A 22539-nucleotide genomic window follows, 5' to 3' on the forward strand; every position below is an offset into this window, starting at 1 on the left:
CGCGCTAATTGAATAAAAGCCCACGCCTTGTCCTTTCCTCCGTCTCCCCCCGCATACAGCAAAAAAAGCTTTTTCTCGAACGATTTTCCACAGCAAATAACGTCCCTTGCATGCGGATTGGTTGTCGTGTGTCTCGCGACTGCGCATGACGGAACGACGTCGCCCGTGGAATGGGATCCACATGCAACCGTATCGATGTCAGAGGAAAAAAAGGATACTGGCAAAAGGACAAGCATAGTATTAAATTGGATTTCTGTGTGTCAAGACCTGTGTGGGTGAGTAAAATTTTCTCTAATTTTCAGGGAAAAAAAAATTTTTTCCATGTTAAATTTAGGAATTTGAACAATTTTTCGCTGTGTTCGATCGATGAACTTTGAAAAGTGATTTTAGAAAAAAAAAAATAAGAAAAATGGAAAAATAAGTTGAAATCATGCGTGAAATTAAAAAATTGAAAAAAAAGAAATTAATCTTGAAAATAATTGAAATGAGAAAAATATAAGAGAAAAGTGATCAAAGTCTCATGAAAAAAATGAAGAAAAAAAAATTGAGATAAAAAAAATTAAAAGTGCTTTCAAATAAAATAATTTGAGAAGAAAATTCCATAAATGATTAAAAATATTTTTAAATTAAAAAAAAAAGAATTAAAATAATTATTATTAACATAAAAATTAATTAATTGAATATTAATTTTTCATCGTCGGAGGTATGAATTTATATTTTTTTCTTTTAATATAATTTTTTGTTAAAAATATTTTTTTTTTGTTTTAATTAAAAATTTATTTTAATTTTATAAAAAATTAAAGTTTTAATTATTTTTTTGACATTTAATTTAATTTTTTTTTAAATTTCATACTTTAAATTTATTTAATTATAAAAATTTTTTAAACTATTAATTTTTTAACATTTTCAAGTTGCAATCTTTTTGTTTTCTAAATTTTTCAAATTTTTTTTTCAAAAAAAATTTTTTTTTTTTGTTTAAATAAATATTTTTTTTAATTATTTAAGAATTTAAATAGTAAAAAAATTTCTTTGACTATTTAAAAAAAAACTACTGACCCGCAAGCGCATATCTAATGTTGCAACTTAGATATGGCTTCTGAATTCATTCAACTTTTAAAAGAATTTTTATGCTAATAAGGTCAATAGAGTTGAAAAAAAATTTTAAATTTATCTTTATAAGGCGGGCAAATATTTTTAAATTTATTTAATTTTTTTTCTCTTAAAATTTTTAAATTAATTAATTTAATTAATTTTTTTTCTCTTAAAATAAAAATTTTAGTATTTTACTTTTATTAACATATAAATAAAAAAAATAATTTAAAAAAAAATTTAAAATTTTTTAATTAAAATAATTTATAATAAAAAAATCATATTTTTAATTAAAAAATTATCAAAAAAAATATTAAAATTTAATGAAAATTATTAAAAAATAAATTTTATAAGAAAAAAATATTAGGTACTAAATTTTTATTATTAATTATTAAACAAAATATTAAAAAAAAATATATTTTTAATCAATTATGGATTTTTTTGCTCAAAACTACAATTTTCATAAAAAAATCATTAAACTTCAATTAAAAAAATTAAATTAAAAGCAGAAAATTGTGTAAAAAATTAACAAAAAATCAATAAAAATCTCATCAAAATTAACCATGGACCTAAAATCAACAAAAAAAATCAAGGAAAGCAGCAAAAAGGATCCTTGCCGATACAATCAGGGTAGTCGGTATCATTATGTTATTAAATAATGCGAAATCATGAGTACCATGACATCGACTGTGACTGGTTGTATTGACTTGAATGATCAAAAGTCATCAAATTTCATCCTGAACTTTAATTTAAAGCTAAAAATTATGAAAAAAAGCTTAAAATTGAAATGTCTTTCGCATTATTTTCCACCTAGGGTCTACTGTGTGTTTTAAATAGCAGTAGGTCCCATGGTGCGATCTAATGAGAAAAGAAAAAATTTTCATCTTACAAAATTTTACAAAAAAAAAAAAAAAATCAAAAAATTAAAAAATAATTAATTATTTAATTTTTAATTAATAAAAAATAATTTTAATTAATTTAAAAAAAAATTAAATTAATTAAATAAAAAAATTTTTATTTATTTAAAAAAAAATAATTAATTAAAAATAATTTTTATTAATTCTAAAATTAAATTAAAATTAATTAAAAAAATAAATTCAAATTAATTAAAAAAAAATTAAAATTAATTAATTTTTCTATTAAAATTTTTCAGTTTGGGTTTCATATCCCGCTCGAAGAGCTCAATTTGTCGGCGACACATCTCACACGAGTGCCGTTCGCCACAAATCCCATCGCCTGATGATGCTGCATTGTGCCGTCTGTTGTGTAAAAACGGCTTAGGTAAATTAAATCTCGCCGCAGACGTCCTTCTAAATTATTCATTCGTCATTTGTTCGCATTTTAGGTGGTTCACGATGCAACAACTGCTCACGAATCGGGTCAGTAATGCCAAATTTCGACGAAATCTGCACCGCGACACGTTGCGACATGCAATTTCCGATGCAAGGCTGCTCCGAATGCGCAGAAAAATCATCTTCAGACGAAAAAGAGCTCTTCGCAGATGCCACAGGATCGACGACGCCGGATTGGAATGCTATGTGTGCGGCTTTTTGTAAGCAAGGACAGGGCGGGTCTGCGTGCAATTGTGACAAACTTCCGTTTTTACGTTCGGATTAAAACTTTTACGTTCAAAACTTTAGTTTCGACTCACGAAAAACTTTTTTGTGTTGCATACAATTCCAAGTTACTGCTGTTATGCAACAGTGTTGCACCACTTTTTCTTGTTTTAGTAACTTGTATGCAACTTTACTGCACAAGTACCTTTGATGCGAATTTTTTTCCATCAAAGGGAATTTTTATTATTTAAAAAAAAATTAAAAAAAAACCACTTTGTACATAAAAAAAATTAAAAAAAAAATCAACAAAATCGCAAAGGGCTTCCAAAAATCTTCTGCGAAAAAAAATTCATGAATTATTTCACATAAAAAAAAAATATTTATTATTATTAGCGAACTCTATTAGAATCGCCATATCATATCAAACTAATAAGTACATCATGTTAAAAAATATTTTAATTTTTTTAAAACTTCAAATAACTCGACAAACTGTACACAAATTATTTCCCTTATTGAATCAATTATTAAAATTAAATAAAAAAAAACAGAAAAAATATATTAAAAAATTATGATTCTTGCAACAAAACTTAGAATTAAGGCAAAAAAAAAGTCTGCTGTGAGACAAAACAATAAAAAATCTTGAAAATTCGTTAAAATTTATTAAAAAATTAATAAAAACGAATTTTCAAGTAAAAATATTTAAAATAATTAATTATAAATGTCTATGCATAATAATTAAAAATAATTAAAAAAATAATAAATAAAAAAGAGAGAAAAGCTACCTACCACGAATAATTAAATATTACCGTGTGCTTTGAAAAAAATGCAGATCATTACCAAAAAAAGAGTTAAAGCACCCACGAATGTCATCTCGTGTCAAAATATATTCATCAATGTCATCTGAATGTATACAATAAATAAATGTGTAATTAACAAAGAAGTAACTCGAACACCGTTTCAGACTTATTGTATCAAAAAAAAAAAAATATTTAATGTATTAATTAATAATCAAAAAAATATTTAATGGAAAAAATAAAGATCTCCCTGTGAGTCAAGGAAAGAATTTAAAGTTAAAGTACTTTAAAAAAAAAGAAAAAATAAAATATTGACATTGAAAACAGGGAAATTTAAGAGTTTTTTATTGATTTTGATTAAAAATGAATTTAAAAGGTAAAATTTTAATATTATTATTATATATTTAAAATTATTAATTTTATTTTATTATTATTATTTATTATTAATTTGTAAAGTATTCATTATTATTTATTTATTTTTATTTTTTTATTTAATTATTAAAAAAAGTTTCGTTAAAATTCTCATGAAAATTTAATTAAAAATTATTTTTAAATTAAATTTTAATTTTTTTAAACTTAAAATTAATTGTAAGTTATGTTTTTTTAAATATAAAAATATATAATAAATATATTTAATATATTTAATAATTAATTATTTAATTATTTAATTAATTAATTATTAATTTATTAATTAATTATTTAATATAATATATAAATATATTTAATTAATTTATTTATTATTTTTTACTTTAAATATCTCAAAGCTATAAAAACTTAAGATTTATATGTTTGTAAAATTCATTTTTTTTTTAATTTTTTTTTCAAACATAATTTTATGTAACTTCCGTGAATAATGCCAAAATTTGATGGATTTTGATTGATTTATTGGTTCAGCTGTCACAAAAAAAGAATTATTTGTTATACGTTCTGCTATTTTTTTTTTTTTGATAAAAAATATGTATGAGCAAATAAATGTAAAAAAAATCACAAAATTTACCGAATAATTTTTTAAGTGCCGAATTCACACTAAAATTAAATTTATTTTAATTTTTTTATTAAATATCCATTATTTATCTGTGAAGTAAATTATTATTATTATTTTTTTAAATATTTAGTTAAATCTTTTAAAATTTAATTTTTTTTTTATTTTTGGTAAAATTAAAAATAATTTAACTTAAAAAAAAGTGAAATATAAAAAAATTAATAAAAATTAAAATAATTTTTTTCTTTTTTTCATAGAAAATAAATGTTTCGTTAAATCATTCGTTAAAATAATTTAAACACATTTAAATTGCATAGTACGAAAAAATATTCTTTAAATGAACCTAAATTCTTTACTTGTCAGCTTAAGATTATAAATTACAGAGAAATTAACTGACTTGAAAAAAAAGCAAGAAAAAATAAATAAAAGGGACAATTTCTTCAAATAGATTGATATGAAATTTAAAATTAAATTCCTATTTGGGACATTATTTTGCCTTATGGCGCTTATTTTTGTTGTTAAATTTAAAAAAAGGTATGAAAAATTCTTTAAAAAATTATATTTTATTGAAATTCTCATAAAAGTTTAATCAAAAATTATTTTTTTAATTTAAATTTAATTTAATTAAACGTTAATTAATTAAATTTTGTTATTTTTTAATTTTAAAATTAAATAAATTTTAAATTTATTTTTTTTGTTTTAGTTAAATTTTTATAAAAAAATTTATTTATTTTTAAAAAAATATATTAAAAATATTATTTCAACTATTTTAGTTAAATTTTAAATTAACATAAAAAAATGATTCAGAAAATTTTTGCAAAACTAAAATTATATTTGAGATGTAAATTTTTGTCTTGAACAAAAAACTTCAATTTCCTTCGTAATTTTATCAAAAATGCATCTAAAGCACTTTTTGCATCTTTTCAAATTTTGCCTCAAGTTCTCTTGAAACTTTTTTCTGTTTTACACGATTTCTAACATTACAACATAAACCAATGTTCTCGACCAAGGACAGTCCATTCTTGTTTATTTTCTCGTTTCATTAAAAAAATACCACGTGGTTACATTCGCCAGGTGCGTACAAGACAGAAATAAGTATACAGGAGCTTATTTATCTGCTCTTTGTTTCTTTTCATTCTCCGTACATCCTTTCTTTTGTTCGACCTGAGCATGCATAGAGACAGGAGAAATCGACGAACATCTGTCCTTACCTTTTATTTTTTTTTCTTGTTCAGATTATTTACAACGAAGAACAACAACAAAAAAAAAGTTGAATAATACAAAAATAAATTGAGTACAGCTGATCTTGATTTGAACTTGGACGATTTTTTTTTGTTTTGCTTGGCGCGCTTGTGAAGGATTTTTTGAATGAAAGAAAGATTTTAAAAGAATTTTTAAAGAGAAAATTGTTTTAAAGAGGATTTATGAGACGAATTTAAGGAGTTTAGTCTTTCATAATGACAAAATTTAAAAAAAAAATTAAGAAAATTTTTTTTTTTATCTTAGTTTTAAAAAATATTGCATATTTTTTTAAGATTTTGTCCAAAAGTTTAATTTTTTTAATAATTTTTAAGGAATATTTTTTTTAAAAATTCAAAATAAATTATTAATTTCTTAATTTTTCGAAAAAAATATAATTTAAGAATATTTTATTTATAAATTTTTTATATTTAAAATATTTTTTTTAATTATTAAAACGAAAAAATTTAAAGAAAAAAAATTAAATTTTAATTTTAAAAATAATTAGGTATATAAATAATTTTTATTTTTTATTAAAAAAAAAAATAATTTTTATTTTTTATTAAAAAAAAATAATTTTAATTTTTTATTTAAAAAAAATATTTTTTTTTTAAAATTAAAAAAAAAATATTATAAAAATGAAGTATTAAAAAAAATTAATAAAATTTAAAAAAAATTAAAATTTTAATTTCTTTCTTCAAATTTTTTCGTTTTGATAATTAAAAAAATTATTTTTAATAAATAAAAAAATTATTAAATATTTTAAAATTAAAAATTAAATTTTTAGAAATATTTAAAAAAAAATATTTCCTCAAAAAAAAAAACAAAACATCAAAACATGATTTTTTAAAAATTTTTTTCAATCAAAATAACAAACGCTATCTAAAAATAGCAATAGATAACGATAAACTCTCTATCAAACCGTCAAAACACAAACATTTAATTTCTCAGTATTGCTTTGTTTACATTTTTAATATTAAAAATCTCATGTATGAGTCTCTGAATCATCAAGAGAGCCATCTAATCTCACTCACACATGCTTTTAATTCGCGAAACCAACACAAACGAAACTAATTATCGCGAAAATTGAGAAATTCTCTTTAGTCAGCTGCCAATTATTCAAAATGCACGACGTCGAACTCTGGCCAAAGCCAATAAACAACGGCAAAAATACCCTTCCCGTGGTCAAAGTTGCCGACAAAATTTTTATTTACAACCAAGATGGGCTTCAATGTTATCCTTCGGTAAAAATTTTGAACTTTTTCCTCTTGAAAAGTTTAAAATTAAATTTTCTTTCACAGGAAGGCGCTTCCCGTCCCTCAAATTGGCGTAAATTAGGAGAAACAGCTCTCGATATCGCCAGAGTTTGTGCCAAAGCGTTTGAAATTTATGGCGAGAAGTTTGTGACGTTTTGTGCAAGAACAGCGAATCCAGTGCAGTTTGCTCAAACGTTTATCAGTTCGATCGTGGATGGCGTTCAAAATCATCCGATTTGGGACGAACTGAGGAATCAGGATTGGTCAAATGCGAAAATTGACGTTGATGTTGTCATGAATGTCAATTCTCGGTGCTCAAATAGGTCGTCGTTTAATTCAAGAAGTAATTTTAGTACGAGTTGATCGCAAATTTTTCGATGAAAAAATAATTTCTGCGTCAATAAAAAATTGAAAAAAAAAATTATTTAATTTTTTTCATGCGAGAAAAGGCAATTTTTTTATATTTTTATGATTTTTAAAATTATTAATTTTTTGTTTTATTATAAAAAAAAATTTTTTCTTTAAATTTTTTATAATTTTAAATTTAAATTAAATTAAATAAAAAAAAACAATAAATTAAATTAAAATTAAAAATTTTGTTCACGAAAAAATATTAATTTTTATAATTTTATTAAAATTATTTTTATATAATTTTTTTTTAATTTTAATTTAATTTTTTTATTTAATGTTTTTTTTAAATATATTGAATTTTTCTGATCAAAGATCATTTCTCTTCAATTTTAATTCAATAAATTTTTTTTGAGAGAAGAGAGACTTTTGAGCAAAATAAATAATTTTATCAAATAAAAAATTTACTCACACATTTCAGTCTGAATTAGTTTACGTTCAAGAATTGTTCGTTTTTAATAATTTTCGCTTAAAAATGCCTCATAAAGTCTATTTATGGGCTGATCCTATCTCCGATGGGCTTGTAACAAGTTTTGTCTATCACACAACGATTTGTATTGAATTCGATAATGGCATCAAATATTTGTTCTCTTACAATGACAAAGGATTAAACACATCTCCAGCGGGAAAGCAAAAGCCTGAAAAGATTCATTATCTTGGAGAAACTGAAAAATCCTTACCTGAAGTCATTCAATATGCGTATGAACTTCAAAGCACGAAATATTGGTAAATTATTTATTTATTTTTTTAATTTTTTTTATATAAAATAAATAATTTTTAAATAAAATAAAAATTAAATTAAATTAATTTAAAATAAAATTAAATAAAAATTAATTTAAATTGAATTTCAACTAAAAAAAAAAAATAAAATTAATTAAATTAAGTTAAATTAAAAATTTATTGAAATTAAGAATAAAATTTTAAAAAAATTAAATTGAATTAATTAATTTATTTTATGTTTAATTAATTAATTAATTTAATTTTAATAAAATTAATTTAAAAAAAATTAATTTAAATTAAAATTATTAATAAATTAAATTAAATTTAAATTTAATTATTACTTAAAATATTAATTATTATTATTTAATTATTATTTTAATTTAATTATTTAAAACTTAAATTTAAATTAAACTAAAATAAAAAATAAAATTTAAATTGAATTTTAATGAATTAAAATAAAAATAAAATAATTTCAAATTAAATTAAAATAAATTAATTAAGAATTGAATTAAAATTAAATTAAAATTTAATTAATTAATTAATTTAATTTTAATAAAATTTGATTTAAATTAAAATTACAAATAAATTAAATTTAATTTCAAATGAAAAAAAAATAAAATAATTTTTTTTTTCAGTTCCTACGACGTTTTAACCCGAAACTGCAACCATTTCTGTAACGATTTGTCTCTATGGCTCTGTGGCGAAATCATTCCCGGGCAATACATAATGCAAAGTATGCTCGTGGCTACTAATCCTGTGTTGTTAGTTGGTTGTTTGGCATTCCAATCGGGATCTTCAAAGTCATCATAAACCTTTTTCATCAAAAATTTCATCACAAAATGAGATTATGAGTCATCAAAACCGGCAAAAATTATTCTCTCATTAAATTTCTCTCAATTCAACACATTTACACGTCAATAAAAGCAAATATTTCAATCGTCAATTATAAAATACGAAATCTATGTATGAGTGAGTCTATTTAAAATTCCGAGAATTGTTTGCGAATTCAGTATCAAAGTGTTTCTTCACATGAATTGATAAATTTTACGACTTTAATTTAAATTTTTTGATCGAAAAATGTCTCACGACGTCTTTTTGTGGGCTGATCGACTGACAAATAACGTACTTGCAAGTGCCTTTTTCCACACCTCAATTTGCATCAAGTTCGATAATGGTCTAAAATATGTGTTTTCGTACAATGATCAAGGGCTGAACACATCTCCAGCGGGAAATCGAAATCCTGAACGATTACATTATCAGGGGACAACGAACAAATCCTTGCCAGAAGTCATTCAGTATGCCTATCATCTTCAAAGTACGAGATATGCGTAAGAAATTTCACAGATTAGCCTTGGAAGTTGGTTCAAATGATTTTTTTGTAGAACGTACGACGTCGCTACGACAAATTGCAATCATTTCAGCAACGATTTGTCGGTTTGGTTGTGCGGCGAGATAATTCCTGTGAATTATATCATGCAAGGAGTGATAGCAGCACCTTTGAAAGTGTTTGGGGGATCGTCTTCGTTTGGATCGAGATCGTCTTTTTCATGATAATTACGTTTCTTTTTGAAAAAATATTGAATTATTCGCTAAAAATAAAAGAAAAATATTTTTATTTAAAAAAAATTATTTATAATTTTATTAATTTTTTAAAGACTGTAAAATATTAAATTTTAATTCATTTAAAAATTATTAAATATTTTTTTTTATTTATAAAAAAATTAAAATAATAATATTATTAATTAATTTAATTTTAAAAATTAAAAAAAAATAATTAAAAATTTTTTAATTAATTTTAAAATAAATAATAATTATTATTTTATATAAAAACAATAAATATGCAAAAATAATTTTTCTTTTTAAAAAATAAAAAATTTATTGAGTTAAAAAATAATTTTATTCTTGTGAATTTTTGTAAATATAAAAATTAATTAAAATACGCTAAAGTCCTTTGTTTCACGGCGATCTTTTAAATATTTTTGTTTATTTACATTTATATTAGTTCATAGAAATCATCTGTTTTTTATTTGATAGTAGTAGTAATCAACACATTTTGCCTTCCTCTCTCACAAATTTTGATAAATTTTAATTAAAAGTGCAATTTTTTTTGTTATATTTGTCATAAAAAATAAATTTAGTGTATAATTTCTTACAAACTATTCATTAAAAATTGATTTTTTGTTTGAAATGACTTCTCATAGTCAAGTATTTTTGTGGGTTGAGCCCGTAACTGAAGATGAAAAAGCTTTAACCAACATGTACAATCACACGTCAATTTGTGTTCAATTTGAAGATGGGCTGATGTATTTGTTTTCGTATAATGAACATGGATTGTTGGTATCTCCAATGGTAAAGTATTATTATTTTTAAATAAATTCTTTAAAAGTTTTAAAATTAAAAAAACAAATTATAATAAAATAATTTAAAAAAAATAAAAATCAATTTTAAAAAATTAAAAAAAATATAATAATAGAATTTAATTAATTATTTGAATTAAATTAATTAATTATTAAAAAAAATAAATTATTTTATTATTTAAAATAAATTTAAAACGATTTTTATTTTTTTATATTTAATTTCTTATTTAATTTATTCTTTTTAAAATTTATTTTTTTTAAATAATTTTTAATTTATTTTAATTAAATAACTTTTTTTTAAATAAATTTTTAATTTATTTTAATAAAATAAATTATTGAATTCAAAATTTATTATTATTAATAAATTAATTATTTTTTTATTATTTTTTTTCAATTAATTAATTAATAAATTAAATTAAATAATTTTCAATTTTTTTATTTAATTCATTTTAAATTTTATATTTTTTGAATAATTTTTTTTATTAATTTTAATGAAACAATTTAAAATAAATTAAAATATTTTTTTTTAAATTATTTTTTAGACCGAAACACCTTCGAATCTGAGAGAAAATATTTTTTTGGGAACAACAACCAAAACCTTGGTACAAATTATTGAACATACAGAGCAATTATTGAATGGAAAATTCAAGTAAAAAAAATCTTAAAAATCTTTAAAAAAAATTAAAAAAATAATTTAATTTTTTTTAGAAAATACAATGCCTTGACTGCGAATTGCAATCACTTTAGCAACCATTTATGCAAATTTCTCTGCGACAAATCCATTCCTCAAAAACACGTTGATCAAGCTTTAAATCATACAGTCGCCAGCACAATCGTCATGGGGGGCATTGTCGGAGTTGGTGCTGTTGTTGTCGGAATTGCCAAAGTTGCTGCTGTAGTCTTCAGAGCTTTAAGACACTAATTTTTTTTTTTTAAATAAAATTTTTTTTTTTCCATCAAATTTAAAATTTATTTGTATTAGTAAAAAAATCTCTTTGCTCAAAAGAGAGCAAAACGAGAATGACTTTTACACACAAATGCAAATTTTGTGTCAGTCTTGGATCAAAACCACGATGAGCGACGTCGAAATACATTTCGAGCCGGTAAATGACGGCAAAAATCAACTTCCTTTCGTAAAAGTCGACGACAAAGTCTTCGTTCATGATAACAATGCTTTGCATACTATTCCAGCGGTAATTTTTTTTAATTTTTTTTTTTCACAAAAAAATTTTAAAAATTAAAAAAATCCACAGAAAAGCTTTCCGAAACGGAATTCATGGGAAAAAGTTGGAAAAAGTCTCTTCTCAGCTGGCAACGCGATGATCAAAGGATATCAATTGATGGAAAATCGAAAAAATCTTAATCCAACTGAATTCGCGAAGGAGTTTCTGAATATTTTGACAGAAACAAAAATCGATCTTGAATGGCAGGATTGGAAAAATGTAGCAGTTGACATTAAAGATGTGCTGCTCAAAAGTAGCGATTGTTCAAGAGGCTGTTTTCAATCATCAGGCAATTTTTTGAAGTAACATGTCAAGAGAGATATTTTTTTGCATTTGTATTGAGAGAGCGGCAAAATATTTGAGTGTAATGAAATTGGCGATTTTTTATGTATTTCACAATAAAAGTTACTCGCGAGCCGTCAAGAAACGAAAAAAAATTGCGTCTAATATTTTTTTGAGTTTTTTTTTAATTAATTATGTCTCCTCGGAATAAGGTTTATTTGTTGGTTGAGCCTGCAGGAGATGGCAGTTGTTCAAGTATTTTTAAACATACGTCGGTTTTTGTGGAATTTGAAGATGGATTGAAATATGAATTTTCTTACAACGAGAATGGCGTGAGATATTCTGCATTTGTAAGTTTTTTGCTTTGTTTTCATTGTTTATTTAACTTTTTAGTATTTATTTTGATTTTTTGTTTTTTTCTTATCATTTTGTGTGATTTTTTTCAATTTCTCTTTAATTGTTATTTTATAATATTTTTTGTTATATATATTTTTTTATTTTTAAAATTATTTTTTTTTAAATTAAATTGAAATTAATTTATTTTTTAATTTTTCCACATTTTTATTGATATATTAAAAAAATATGTTTTTTAAAAAATTTATTTTTTTAATTAATTAATTTTTTTTTTAATTAATTTTTTTTAATATTTTGTTTTCAATTTTAAATGTTAAAAAAAAAAATTATTAATAAAAAATTAATTAAAATAATAAAATAAATTAATAAATTAAAAGTTAGAAATAAAAAATAATTTATTTTAAAATTAAAAATAATGTTAAAAAAATAAATAAAAAAACCTTCTAAAATAACAAAAAAATATCTTCAATTTATTAATTAAAAAAAATAAATGAAAAAAAATAAATATTAAAAATAAAAATATTTTAAACATAATTTAATTAAAAAATTCAATTTTTTGAAAAGGATAAAAATTAAGATAACATTGAAATCACAAGGATAAAAAAATTAAAAGTAAAAAATAATTTTTTTTTTTAAATTGAAGTATGAAAATGAGAAGTTTAATATTTACATAATTTTTTTATTTTAAAGGATGAAATGCCTTCCGATAGAGACGAAATCATCTACAAAGGAGAAACAGACAAAACCTTATTACAAATTATTGAAGAAACTCAGAAGATGGTAGAAACCAAGTTCAAGTATTGAAGCCAATTAATTGTTAAAATTATTTAAAAAAAATATTTCAAAATTTAATTTCAGGGAATATGAAACACTTTACCACAATTGCAATCATTTCAGTGATGCACTTTTGCAATTTTTGTGCAAAGAAAAAATTCCTACGTCTTTGCGACAGTCCTCCAATTACATGACGGGCGCTTATGTTGGAGCTCTTGCAGTTGGAACTGTACTTGGCGGTCCCATTGGTTTGGTAGCTGCGCGTAAGTTTTTATCAAAATTAAATTTAATTAACTATTTTTTTGATTTTTTTAAATATTTTTTCAGATGTTTTTTCATCTCCTGTTCTCTTAATGTATCCAAAATATAAAGCTAAAAAATAAATAAAATAAAAATAAATAAATAATTTTTTAAAATTATTTTTGGAAAAAAAATTTTTTTAGGAGGAAAAATTAAATATCTTATTTAAAAAAAATAAAATAAAATAAATAAATTTAATTTTAAATAAATATTTAATTTTAATATTTTTATTTATTTTATATTTAAAAAATGAAAATATTTTTTTTTAAAGTTTTAAATTTTTTTTTCAACTTTAGATTTATTTTTTTTTATTTTATAAAAATATAAAATTTATTGTCTTAAAATTCTAAATAAAAATACTGGACGGAATAGTTTTTCGTTAAAAAATAAGTTTTTCATTATCCTGCACCTCCCATGCAAATTTTGAACGCCAACTCGACCATATTTTGCGGCGTATTGCTCCTGTGACAGACATACAACTCCCTCGGGGGACTCGAAAAAAGCCTTCCAATCACCCAAAATTCCTCATTTTTCGTCTTTTTCTGACTCGCCGTCGCACTTTGGATCAAAACGCCGTGCTCCTTGATCGCAACCATCGACCTTTGATTCCAATTCGGCTCGTTATTGGCGAGAATCTTCCTAAATTTTACCGTATTTTGCAGCACGTGATGCACAACGACGCACGTTTTGCGAAAAGCATTCGAAATGGCGGCGAAATTCGACTGCACCGTTGGCGCAATCAACACTCCGTCCCCGAATTCGACTTGAACAAAGTGAAAAAGTAAATTTTCCGCGCCCGAATTCAAAATACTCGGAATAATTTCCTGAAAATCCTTGTAAATGATGTCGGAACACTCGCTCATGTCGAAGCCGCTGCTCGAACCGCGCCCACTGTTCAAGCCTTCTTCCCAATCGGAGTCGCTGTCGTCGGAATTTAGCGTTGAATCGCGCAACGAGACACTTTTTTGCGGCAAAACTGTCGGAAAATCCCCATTTGACGTCGTCGGTTGCAGAATTTCGGGCCGTTTGTTCGACGAAATCCAAATTCTCGTTAAATTTTCGACGCCCGTCAAGCGAAAATACTCCAAAATGTCCTGCATTTCCTCGACGTAGTACGAAAGAGACGTTTTCAGACTCGAAGGATTCTTTTTAACAACTTTTTCTTCCATAATCGCCGCCATCAGCAATTTTCCCTGCGACGTAAAAACCACAAATTTCCTTTTTTCACTTTTTGGCTCCTCTTTTGCGTGAATTTGCTGCCAAATAATGAGTTTTTTGACATTTGTCGACTCCATGATCGCATGAATCGCCAAATGTTTCGCCGCATTTTCGATTTCTTGCACGTACGAGGCCCCCAAATGCGTGGAAATGAGGAAATTTTTATAAAAAACCGCACATCCGACGATCACGAGTTCCTGCAGCGCATCAATTACGGTTTCGCTGTCGGTCCAATTGAAGAAATCCATCGCCTCGAGCTCGGAAATGGCATCGTCGATGCGCAGTTGGATCTCTTTGGGCAACGAAACGAATTGCGGTTGCGGCAAAAGTCGTTCAAAGTGCGATTCGGAAGGAATTTTCTTCGCTGTGAGAATTTCGACCTTTTTTAACTCGCAAATTTGTTGTAATTGTGAGAGATTTTGCGGCAAAAACGCTTCCGACTCGGATTTGTACAAAAATTTTAGGTTTTCAATGAAATTCGTGGCATGTTTCTTCGATTCGAAGGCAGTTACGTAGCGAGAATTGAAAGCCACGAGCAGCAATCCAGTCGGGAGACTTTTGTAAGCGACGTGAAAGAGCGAGCGATGCACCCGGATCGTCGTCATCGTTGGATCGCGTTGAAAATTAGCCTCTAAAATGGATTGGAGTGTCATAAAAGACCCCCGAATGCCGAACAAAATATTTTTTTCACGTTGCGGATACGAAAATGTCGGAGTCACGTGGTTATTTTCGGCATCTTCGACTTTTGAGATGAACATCAGGCTCAACGGAGGCTCCTGCAGGTCATTCGGAGGCTTTTCATACCCGAATAAAAGATGTAAATTATCCAAAACGTCACTCAAACCGGTAATTCTGACATCAATCGAGTTCAAGGGACTACTTTCGAGCATCTCATGGAAGCAAATTTTGATCTGCGTGCCATGCAAGTTCCGCAAAACCATATCCAAGTTCTCATTTGTGATCGAATCATGTCCGATTTGCTTCAAAATGTCGCCTGGCTTGACAAATCCGTCTTTCGAGAAGCAACAATTCTCCTTCACTTGAGCGACAACTAATTTTTTTGCCAGCGACACGGATGGAACGATGCCTAAAACGCGTTCGAGGAATTTTACGCCGTTCAAAGGCTTTATTTTTTTCATGTTGATGCTCAAAATTACTTCTTTGACGCATTTGTCGGCTTCCGCGAGCTTGGCTTTCTTCAAAACTTTGATGCCGAACGGATTTTTGTCCTTCATTTTGCGAACCATGAGCTTTGCGGGACCCCGAAGAGACATTCTCTTGTATTCGGAACGGAATAAGGCGTGATCATCCTCGGAGGCGCCCGGATCGATGCGATTTAAGGTAGGCACGATGGAGCATTTGACGAAAAAAATGTTTCCTAAAATTGAATTTTTTTGATTTTAAGTCAGAAATTTTAATTTTTTTATTGAATTTTAGCCAACTCACCATCAAATTTGATATGAGACAAATATTCAGAGTCATTATTGCTGCTTGTGGTGCTGTATTCGCTGTATTCGTCGTCACTTTTGTCACTTTGTTGACGAGAACGAGGATCAGGATTCTTTTGTTTGTTTGTTAATCCCGAAGACATTTTTACACAACAAATTTCTCGGCATTCAACAAAAAAGTTTATTTTGATCGGTAAAGTAGTTGAAAGGAGAAAAAGGGATTTTGGAGGGGAAATTTTACAAATGATGGCTTTGTAAGTATTTTACCCTATCGAAATTTTTTTATACAATAGATTTTTTTTTGTTATTTCAGGTTAATTTTTTTTTCTTTAAAAATTATATTTTAATTAATTTTCGATGAAAAATGATAAAATTATTTTTTCAATAATTTTGATGAAATTTGAAATGTTTTAAAAGTTAAAAAAAATGAAAAAAAAATTGGTTGGTCAAATTTTGAATTCTGAAACTGAATTGAATAAAATTAATTATTTTTTGATAATTTTGATTAATTATTAAAAAATGTTAAAATTTTTTTAAATTATTTTCAACTTTTTTTTTTGAAACACCTTTATTCAAGTATTTTTTAGTTTCTAAAATAAATCTGAAAAGTAAAAAATCGAAAAAATTAATTTTTGTGTTAAAAACTTAATTAAAAATTGTAAAATAGTATTTCATAAAAAAAATGATGAATAAAAAACTTAAAATAGCTTTATATAATTTAAAACATATAAAAATAAAAAAATCTTAAATTTTTGAATTAAATTTAAAAAATAAAATTACATAAAACACAAAAAATCAAATTAAAAAAAATTTCAAAAGAAAAAAATTTAAATTTATAAAAAAAAATATTAAAAAATAAATTTTATCAACAAATTTAATAGAAATTTTTTAAATTTCATCAAAAATTTGTTTTAAAAAATTATATTATTATACTATGCTTATAATTCGGAAATAAGCCAAAAAATATAAAAAATGTAAAAATTTTAATTTATTTATTTTTTTTACGCAGAACAATAATTTTGTCATACATATTAAAATTTTAAATTTATTGAAATTTAATTATCTAATTTCAGGTTAATAAAAAAATGTAATAAAAATTAAAAAAAAATTAAAATTATGAAAATTAAACAAAAATATTAAAAGTAAAAAAAATTAAATAAAAATATAAATTTCTAAAAATTAATCAACATTAAAAAATTAAAACATTTTAAAAAAATCAAAATTTGTATATAAAAATAAATAAAAAAAATGTATTAAAATATTCATTAAAAAAATCAAAAATGAACAAAAATTCATAATTTTAAAAAATATTGAAATGCTTTAAAATAAAAATTTAAAATTAAAAAAAAAAATCTTAAGAAAATTATCAATTATTATTTTTAACTAAAAATTAATTAAAATTATGAAAGTTTAAAAATTTAAATTTAAAAAAAAAATATTAATAAAAAATAAAAAAAAATCCAAAGAATATTAAAAAAAAAATTATTTTTTTTTAAAAATCAACAGTACTTAAAAAAGTGAAAATTTGGTATTTAAAACTTAAATTTCATATATTTTAAAATCCAAAAATTAAATAAATTTACAATTAAATTATAATTAAACTATAAAAAAAAAAAATAAAAAATTTATGAAAACTTGAAAATCATTAATTTTTTTAAAATAACCTTTTATTCAACAAAATTCCACGAGGGTACCCAAAACTGGTTTTTAAGTGTACGCTTACCATCTGCCTCATACATACCCTACACAGCGCCATACTCGTCGCACATTACCGCCTAACTGTACAATTTTGTCATCCCCTCCCCAAAAAAGTTTCGTTCTCAAATTACTCGCGCACAATACACAAGTCATACGCGTCACACAAGCCACACCAAGCGCTCCTCTCGACGACCGAAACATCGTGAGTTCAGTTGAGTTTTGGTCGTGGAGCAAGACAGTTAGCTCTCTCAAAGCATTCTAAAACTTAAATTCAGGGAAAAAAAGAAGTAACTCCAAAAAGAGATTAAAATTGTAGAATTCTCTTTGCTTGTTCTTCGTTTTTTTTTTTTTTGAAGAATTTTATTAAGTTCTAAATTATTCGAATATCAAAGCATAAAATTTTTTCGTTCGCCATCATTGAAAAAAGTGTGCGTTGATTTTTTCGAAAAGTTGCACGTTTTTTTCGGAATTTTTGATTTTTTTTTGGAAGACATTTTCTTCTGATCAAGTCTTGAAAGTCGTAAAAAACGAAGGAAACGAGAATAATTGCAACGGTAAAGCCTGGCTTACGACGCACACACTCACACAGAAAAGTGGTTCTGTAAAGAAAAAAAAAGAAAGAACTCGTCGTCGTAAGAAAGCAACGCATAAAAGAGAAGAGAAATTAAAGATGGCCCAACAGCAGCAGCAGCAAGCTACGACGACTACGGCAGATGTGCAGAAAATTAAAGACGAATTTATCGAATTACACAATCAAGTTCCAGAATTGATCAGGTACGTACATGTCGTTATTTTTCGTTTCATTTCATTCTTTTTTTTTGTTTGTTGTTTGGCGTGTTTCGTTGTGTGAGTGTGCTTCGTACAGTTTTGGCGCTAAAATATGCGTACATTTCTTCGAACCGACAAAATACAAACAAAAAAGTGGCAGCTGTTCTCTTATTACAAAATTAACTTGGGTTAACACAAAAAAAAAAGGTTGAAAAAAGGAAGCAAAGCAAATTTAGAGAAAAAAAGCCAAACTCTTCGAACCTAATTGTGGGGCCGTGATATGTGTCATGTGTGTCATTAGCAACTTCATATTGCACATACTCCCGGCCTCATTAAAAGGTGAAACAAATCATCTGTGGCAAAAGCAAATTTTTTAGACGCTGAATTTTTGTTTTGAATGTGTGAGTGAGGACGAGCCAAATTTAATTTGAATTTAATTCTGAGAAGGATTTTTATTTAAAAAAAAATATGTAACCGCATTTTTTCTATGAAATGTGGTAATAAATTAATTATTTATTTTTTATATTTTTCAAATAATTTTTAAATAATTTTTTTATTTCAAAATATTCATAAATTTATTATTTTTATTTAAAAAAAAAAAAATTAAAAAAAATTTTTAAAAATAATAATCAGTTAAAAAATTCTATCAAATTTATTTATTGAATTTTTTAATATTTTTAAACAAAAAATCTTAATTTTTTTTTAAATCTTAAAAAAGAAAAAATAAAAATTAGAAGAACTTGCAATAAAAATTAAAAAAAAAATCATATAAAAAATACCAAAAAATATAATTTTGAACTAAATTCATAAAAAAAATATAAAATAATTTAATAATTAAAAAAAAAAATGTTCAAAAATAAATCAAATTATATTAATTCATTTTTTTTTGTATTTTTTTATTAATTATTAAAAAAAAATAAGAAAAAAATTTAACAATTCAAAATCTATTAAAATTTATCATTTTTTTATTTATTAAAAATTAATTAAAAAAAAATAAAAAAAATCATACAATTAAATAATTTAAAATCAATTAAAAATCAAAGAAAAAAATTAAATTTATTAAATAAATTTAAAATTAAAAATCCAAAGTTAATAATTAAAAAAATTAAAAGAAAAAAAATATTGATAAAATTTCAAAAATTAAAATTTATTTCAATGTAATTTTTTTTTAATCTTATAAAAAAATAATTATTAATTTATTAATTAAATAAATTTTCAAATTAAAGTTCTTTATTTTTTTAATTATGAAAAATTCGTTTTAAAAATATAAGAAAAATTCATGCAATTAATTAATTCAAAATCCATAAAAATTTATCAAAAATAATAAAAAAAAAAATATTTAAAATATTGAATTTATTAAATAAAATTAAAAATCTAAAGATATTTATTTAAAAGTTAAATGTAAATATTTTTTTAATTAATTTTTTGCAAAAATCAACTAATATTGATAAAATAAATAATTAATATAATAAATTAATAATTTAAAATTAAAAAATTAAAATAAAATTCAAAATTAAATTTAAATAATAAAAAATAAATAAAAAAATTAAAAATAATTTTTAAAATTTGTAGCGTCCTAAAAAAAATAATAATAACGAAAACCACCGGATCTTCTTTGTTCTTTTTATTTTCTTCAAAAAAAAAAAATTCAAATTGTACTTTTATTGCGTTCAAATATAATTCTTTCTTCAAGAGAATAAAAAAAATTAATTTTTGATGCAGATGTACGCTTTTTGTTGTGTTATTATGAAATACTTGTGCTTGTATGGGTATGTCATACGTGTTTCGTTGTGTATGTGGATCATCTTATTATTATTTTCTGCACACAAATACAACAATTTAGAGTTTTTAAAAAGAAGGGTGTCGTATTACATTACACATTATTATGTTATTATTATTTAGTTTTCGAAAGAAAAGAAGAAAAAAAGGAACGGATGATCCATTCATTGTCTGTACGTACCAGCAAGCCAGCTGCTTCTTGTTAAATTGTCCCTTTTTATAATTTTCTTCATTGTTTGAGTTTTTTTTTTGCGTCTTTAAATAAATTTCCTTTGTCCTCGTTTGCCGTTTGTTTGTGTGTGAGAATGATTTATGGCGTCCTTTTTCCTCCCTTTAACGCAAATTCACTCGCATCAACTACTAACGCACGTTTAGTTCGGATTCCCACGTGTTTTTCGCTTTTTTTCTCGTTTCAGCGATGACGCGCTCAAACCCTTGCTCGGGCTTGTGCGCGACTCAAAAATCGACCCGGATTATCTGCAGCAACGGCTGAAACGGAACATCAAGGAGGCACTTTTGGCGGAATTCGAGAACATGTGGCAAACGTTGGACTTTGACGTGCATTTGGCGGTGCTGCAACAAGCGACGAAACGGACAGCTGGCAAAGGGAAGGCATGGTAAGTGACGAGATAATGACCTTGAATTAACTTTTTTTATCGTTTTTCGGGGGAAATTTGGTAAAAATAATTTTTTTTCAAAGGCGTCCCACAGGTAAGAGTCCCGAAGAGCAGGTACGCGGAATTGAGTCGAGCAGCATGAAATTCAAAATGACTTACCTGGAAGAACTTATTAAGGAACAATGCGATGAATTGAATGTAAGTCATTAACAAAAATTAATTTTTTTCTCGGAAATTTTAAGAAAAAATATTTTTTAAGGAAATTTTGAGACAAAAATATTTTTTTTTATTATTTTAATGAAAAATTAAAAGAAAAAATGAATTAATTTGAGAAAAATAATTTTTCAATTTTTTAAATGAAATTTTCAGAATTATTTTAATTTAATTTTTAATTTAAAAATTAATTAATTTTGAGAAATTCTATCGAAAAAAAAAAATAAGATTAAATTTTTTCAAATTATTATTTATTAAAATTTATTTTATTTTTAAATAAAAAATCTAAAAGTGAAATAAATTAAATTAAAAAAATATTTTTATTACAGATAAAAAATATTTCTTCAATATTTAAAAAAAAATTAATATTAAAAAAATATTTTTTTTTTTTAATTTTTCGAATGAATATTATGGGGATAAAATAAATTAAAATTTTTCAATGTATTTAATTTAAAAAAAAATAAATAAAAAAATAATTATTTTATTTTAAATGAAAATTATTTAAATTTATTTTTTTTTTTATTTTAGGCGAATAAATTTAATATTTTCATTTTTTGTTCCCATACATGCATATCTAAATACATATTTTTTAACCTTTTTAGACGTTAAACGTTGATTCTTAAAATTTATTTAATTTTAGTTTAAATTATTTTAAAATTAGAACTTAAAAGTAAAGAAAAATTTTTCATCTCCCAAAATAAAAATTTAAAAAAAAAATTTTTGGTTTGACTTTCAAAAAAACGTTTTTCAACATTTTGAAAGAAAATGTCGTAATTAAGCAAATTTTTTAGTTTTTTGTATAATTTTAATAAACAGTAATTTTTCATGATTTTTTATATAAAAATTTATGTCAAAAATATTTGTATTTTATATTTAATTTTTATTTTTCCCCCTGAATTTTTTCGACAAAATCCGAGGGGGGGAGACAAAAAATGGATATATTAAATTTATTCGCCTTATTTTACGAAAAATTTTTAATAAATTAATTCATTAATTTAAACTTTTTCAATTTTTTAAGAATTTTAATAAAAATAAATATTTTTTAAGGATTTAGATTTTTTTAATTAAATTTTCTTTCATTTTTTAAAGAAACTCTAAGAAAAAATTCTTTTCAAGGAATTTTAAGTAAAAAAAAATATTAAAAAATAAAAAAAAATATAAAAATTAAAAAAAAAAAATTTTTTACATTTTTCTTAAGGAATTTTAAGAGTAGAATTTTTTTTTTAAATTAAAAAAAAATAATTTTTCATTTTTTTTTTATAATTTAGCAAGTCCTACCTGCTGTCGAAACCAATCGAACCAACATGAGAAATCTTTTGGTAACACGAGAAGCTGTCCTAACTCAACTCGCCTCGAATCACGAGTACTACAAGGAAGTTCACGACGACGTCGATCGTCTGCGAAAGGTTCTTCAGGAGAAAATTTTGGAAGTTTCATCAAAATAACGTTCCTTATTTTCTTTTT

At 23.7% G+C, this 22539-nt stretch overlaps 6 protein-coding genes across 7 annotated transcripts; 5 read left to right on the top strand and 1 right to left on the bottom strand.

Moving 5' to 3' along the window:
• The first annotated feature begins 175 nt into the window (after positions 1–175).
• Positions 176–3749, top strand: LOC134831438 (uncharacterized). Its single transcript, XM_063845168.1, has 3 exons — positions 176–275; positions 2243–2370; positions 2435–3749. Exons 1-3 carry the CDS (start codon positions 196–198, stop codon positions 2704–2706), a joined length of 480 nt encoding a protein of 159 aa, XP_063701238.1. The 5' UTR covers positions 176–195; the 3' UTR covers positions 2707–3749.
• A 3027-nt stretch (positions 3750–6776) lies between these two features.
• On the top strand, positions 6777–7292 carry LOC134830484 (uncharacterized). The gene is made up of 2 exons (XM_063843986.1): positions 6777–6904; positions 6962–7292. Exons 1-2 carry the CDS (start codon positions 6785–6787, stop codon positions 7277–7279), a joined length of 438 nt encoding a protein of 145 aa, XP_063700056.1. The 5' UTR covers positions 6777–6784; the 3' UTR covers positions 7280–7292.
• A 352-nt stretch (positions 7293–7644) lies between these two features.
• Positions 7645–9698, top strand: LOC134830485 (uncharacterized). The gene is made up of 3 exons (XM_063843987.1): positions 7645–8050; positions 8680–9372; positions 9427–9698. The coding sequence occupies exons 1-2, from the start codon at positions 7800–7802 to the stop codon at positions 8852–8854; spliced, it is 426 nt and encodes a 141-aa protein (XP_063700057.1). The 5' UTR covers positions 7645–7799; the 3' UTR covers positions 8855–9372; positions 9427–9698.
• A 407-nt stretch (positions 9699–10105) lies between these two features.
• On the top strand, positions 10106–13497 carry LOC134830962 (deubiquitinase DESI2-like). Of its 2 annotated transcripts, XR_010161984.1 has the most exons (7): positions 10106–10393; positions 10944–11050; positions 11110–11594; positions 11655–12256; positions 12951–13057; positions 13119–13297; positions 13362–13497. XR_010161984.1 is itself a non-coding variant. In XM_063844580.1 (5 exons), exons 2-5 carry the CDS (start codon positions 12101–12103, stop codon positions 13415–13417), a joined length of 498 nt encoding a protein of 165 aa, XP_063700650.1. In that variant the 5' UTR covers positions 11403–11594; positions 11655–12100; the 3' UTR covers positions 13418–13497. The 2 variants fall into 2 exon arrangements, 1 of the variants encoding a protein (XP_063700650.1); XM_063844580.1 differs by lacking the exons at positions 10106–10393; positions 10944–11050 and having other exon boundaries at positions 11403–11594.
• Positions 13498–13671: 174 nt separating this feature from the next.
• On the bottom strand, positions 13672–16143 carry LOC134829072 (protein inturned). Its single transcript, XM_063842065.1, has 2 exons — positions 15999–16143; positions 13672–15930 (listed from the first exon to the last, which is right to left on the bottom strand). Exons 1-2 carry the CDS (start codon positions 16141–16143, stop codon positions 13733–13735), a joined length of 2343 nt encoding a protein of 780 aa, XP_063698135.1. The 3' UTR covers positions 13672–13732.
• Positions 16144–17929: 1786 nt separating this feature from the next.
• Positions 17930–22520, top strand: LOC134830209 (uncharacterized). The gene is made up of 5 exons (XM_063843616.1): positions 17930–17985; positions 18189–18472; positions 20662–20862; positions 20946–21060; positions 22344–22520. The coding sequence occupies exons 2-5, from the start codon at positions 18369–18371 to the stop codon at positions 22518–22520; spliced, it is 597 nt and encodes a 198-aa protein (XP_063699686.1). The 5' UTR covers positions 17930–17985; positions 18189–18368.
• Positions 22521–22539: the final 19 nt, after the last annotated feature.

The sequence above is a fragment of the Culicoides brevitarsis genome, chromosome 2, assembly GCF_036172545.1.
Source record: "Culicoides brevitarsis isolate CSIRO-B50_1 chromosome 2, AGI_CSIRO_Cbre_v1, whole genome shotgun sequence".
Taxonomy (NCBI): Eukaryota; Metazoa; Arthropoda; class Insecta; order Diptera; family Ceratopogonidae; genus Culicoides; species Culicoides brevitarsis.

Coding starts and splice junctions, on each gene's coding strand:
- LOC134831438 (XM_063845168.1), top strand. CDS start 196: ATGTCAGAGGAAAAAAAGGATACTGGCAAAAGGACAAGCATAGTATTA. Junction 276..2,242: donor GTGTGTCAAGACCTGTGTGG/GTGAGTAAAATT, acceptor AAAATTTTTCAG/TTTGGGTTTCATATCCCGCT. Junction 2,371..2,434: donor GTTGTGTAAAAACGGCTTAG/GTAAATTAAATC, acceptor TTCGCATTTTAG/GTGGTTCACGATGCAACAAC.
- LOC134830484 (XM_063843986.1), top strand. CDS start 6,785: ATGCACGACGTCGAACTCTGGCCAAAGCCAATAAACAACGGCAAAAAT. Junction 6,905..6,961: donor GGCTTCAATGTTATCCTTCG/GTAAAAATTTTG, acceptor TTTCTTTCACAG/GAAGGCGCTTCCCGTCCCTC.
- LOC134830485 (XM_063843987.1), top strand. CDS start 7,800: ATGCCTCATAAAGTCTATTTATGGGCTGATCCTATCTCCGATGGGCTT. Junction 8,051..8,679: donor CTTCAAAGCACGAAATATTG/GTAAATTATTTA, acceptor TTTTTTTTTCAG/TTCCTACGACGTTTTAACCC.
- LOC134830962 (XM_063844580.1), top strand. CDS start 12,101: ATGTCTCCTCGGAATAAGGTTTATTTGTTGGTTGAGCCTGCAGGAGAT. Junction 12,257..12,950: donor GCGTGAGATATTCTGCATTT/GTAAGTTTTTTG, acceptor TTTATTTTAAAG/GATGAAATGCCTTCCGATAG. Junction 13,298..13,361: donor CATTGGTTTGGTAGCTGCGC/GTAAGTTTTTAT, acceptor ATATTTTTTCAG/ATGTTTTTTCATCTCCTGTT.
- LOC134829072 (XM_063842065.1), bottom strand. CDS start 16,143: ATGTCTTCGGGATTAACAAACAAACAAAAGAATCCTGATCCTCGTTCT. Junction 15,931..15,998: donor GTCTCATATCAAATTTGATG/GTGAGTTGGCTA, acceptor ATTCAATTTTAG/GAAACATTTTTTTCGTCAAA.
- LOC134830209 (XM_063843616.1), top strand. CDS start 18,369: ATGGCCCAACAGCAGCAGCAGCAAGCTACGACGACTACGGCAGATGTG. Junction 18,473..20,661: donor CAAGTTCCAGAATTGATCAG/GTACGTACATGT, acceptor TTCTCGTTTCAG/CGATGACGCGCTCAAACCCT. Junction 20,863..20,945: donor GCTGGCAAAGGGAAGGCATG/GTAAGTGACGAG, acceptor TTTTTTTCAAAG/GCGTCCCACAGGTAAGAGTC.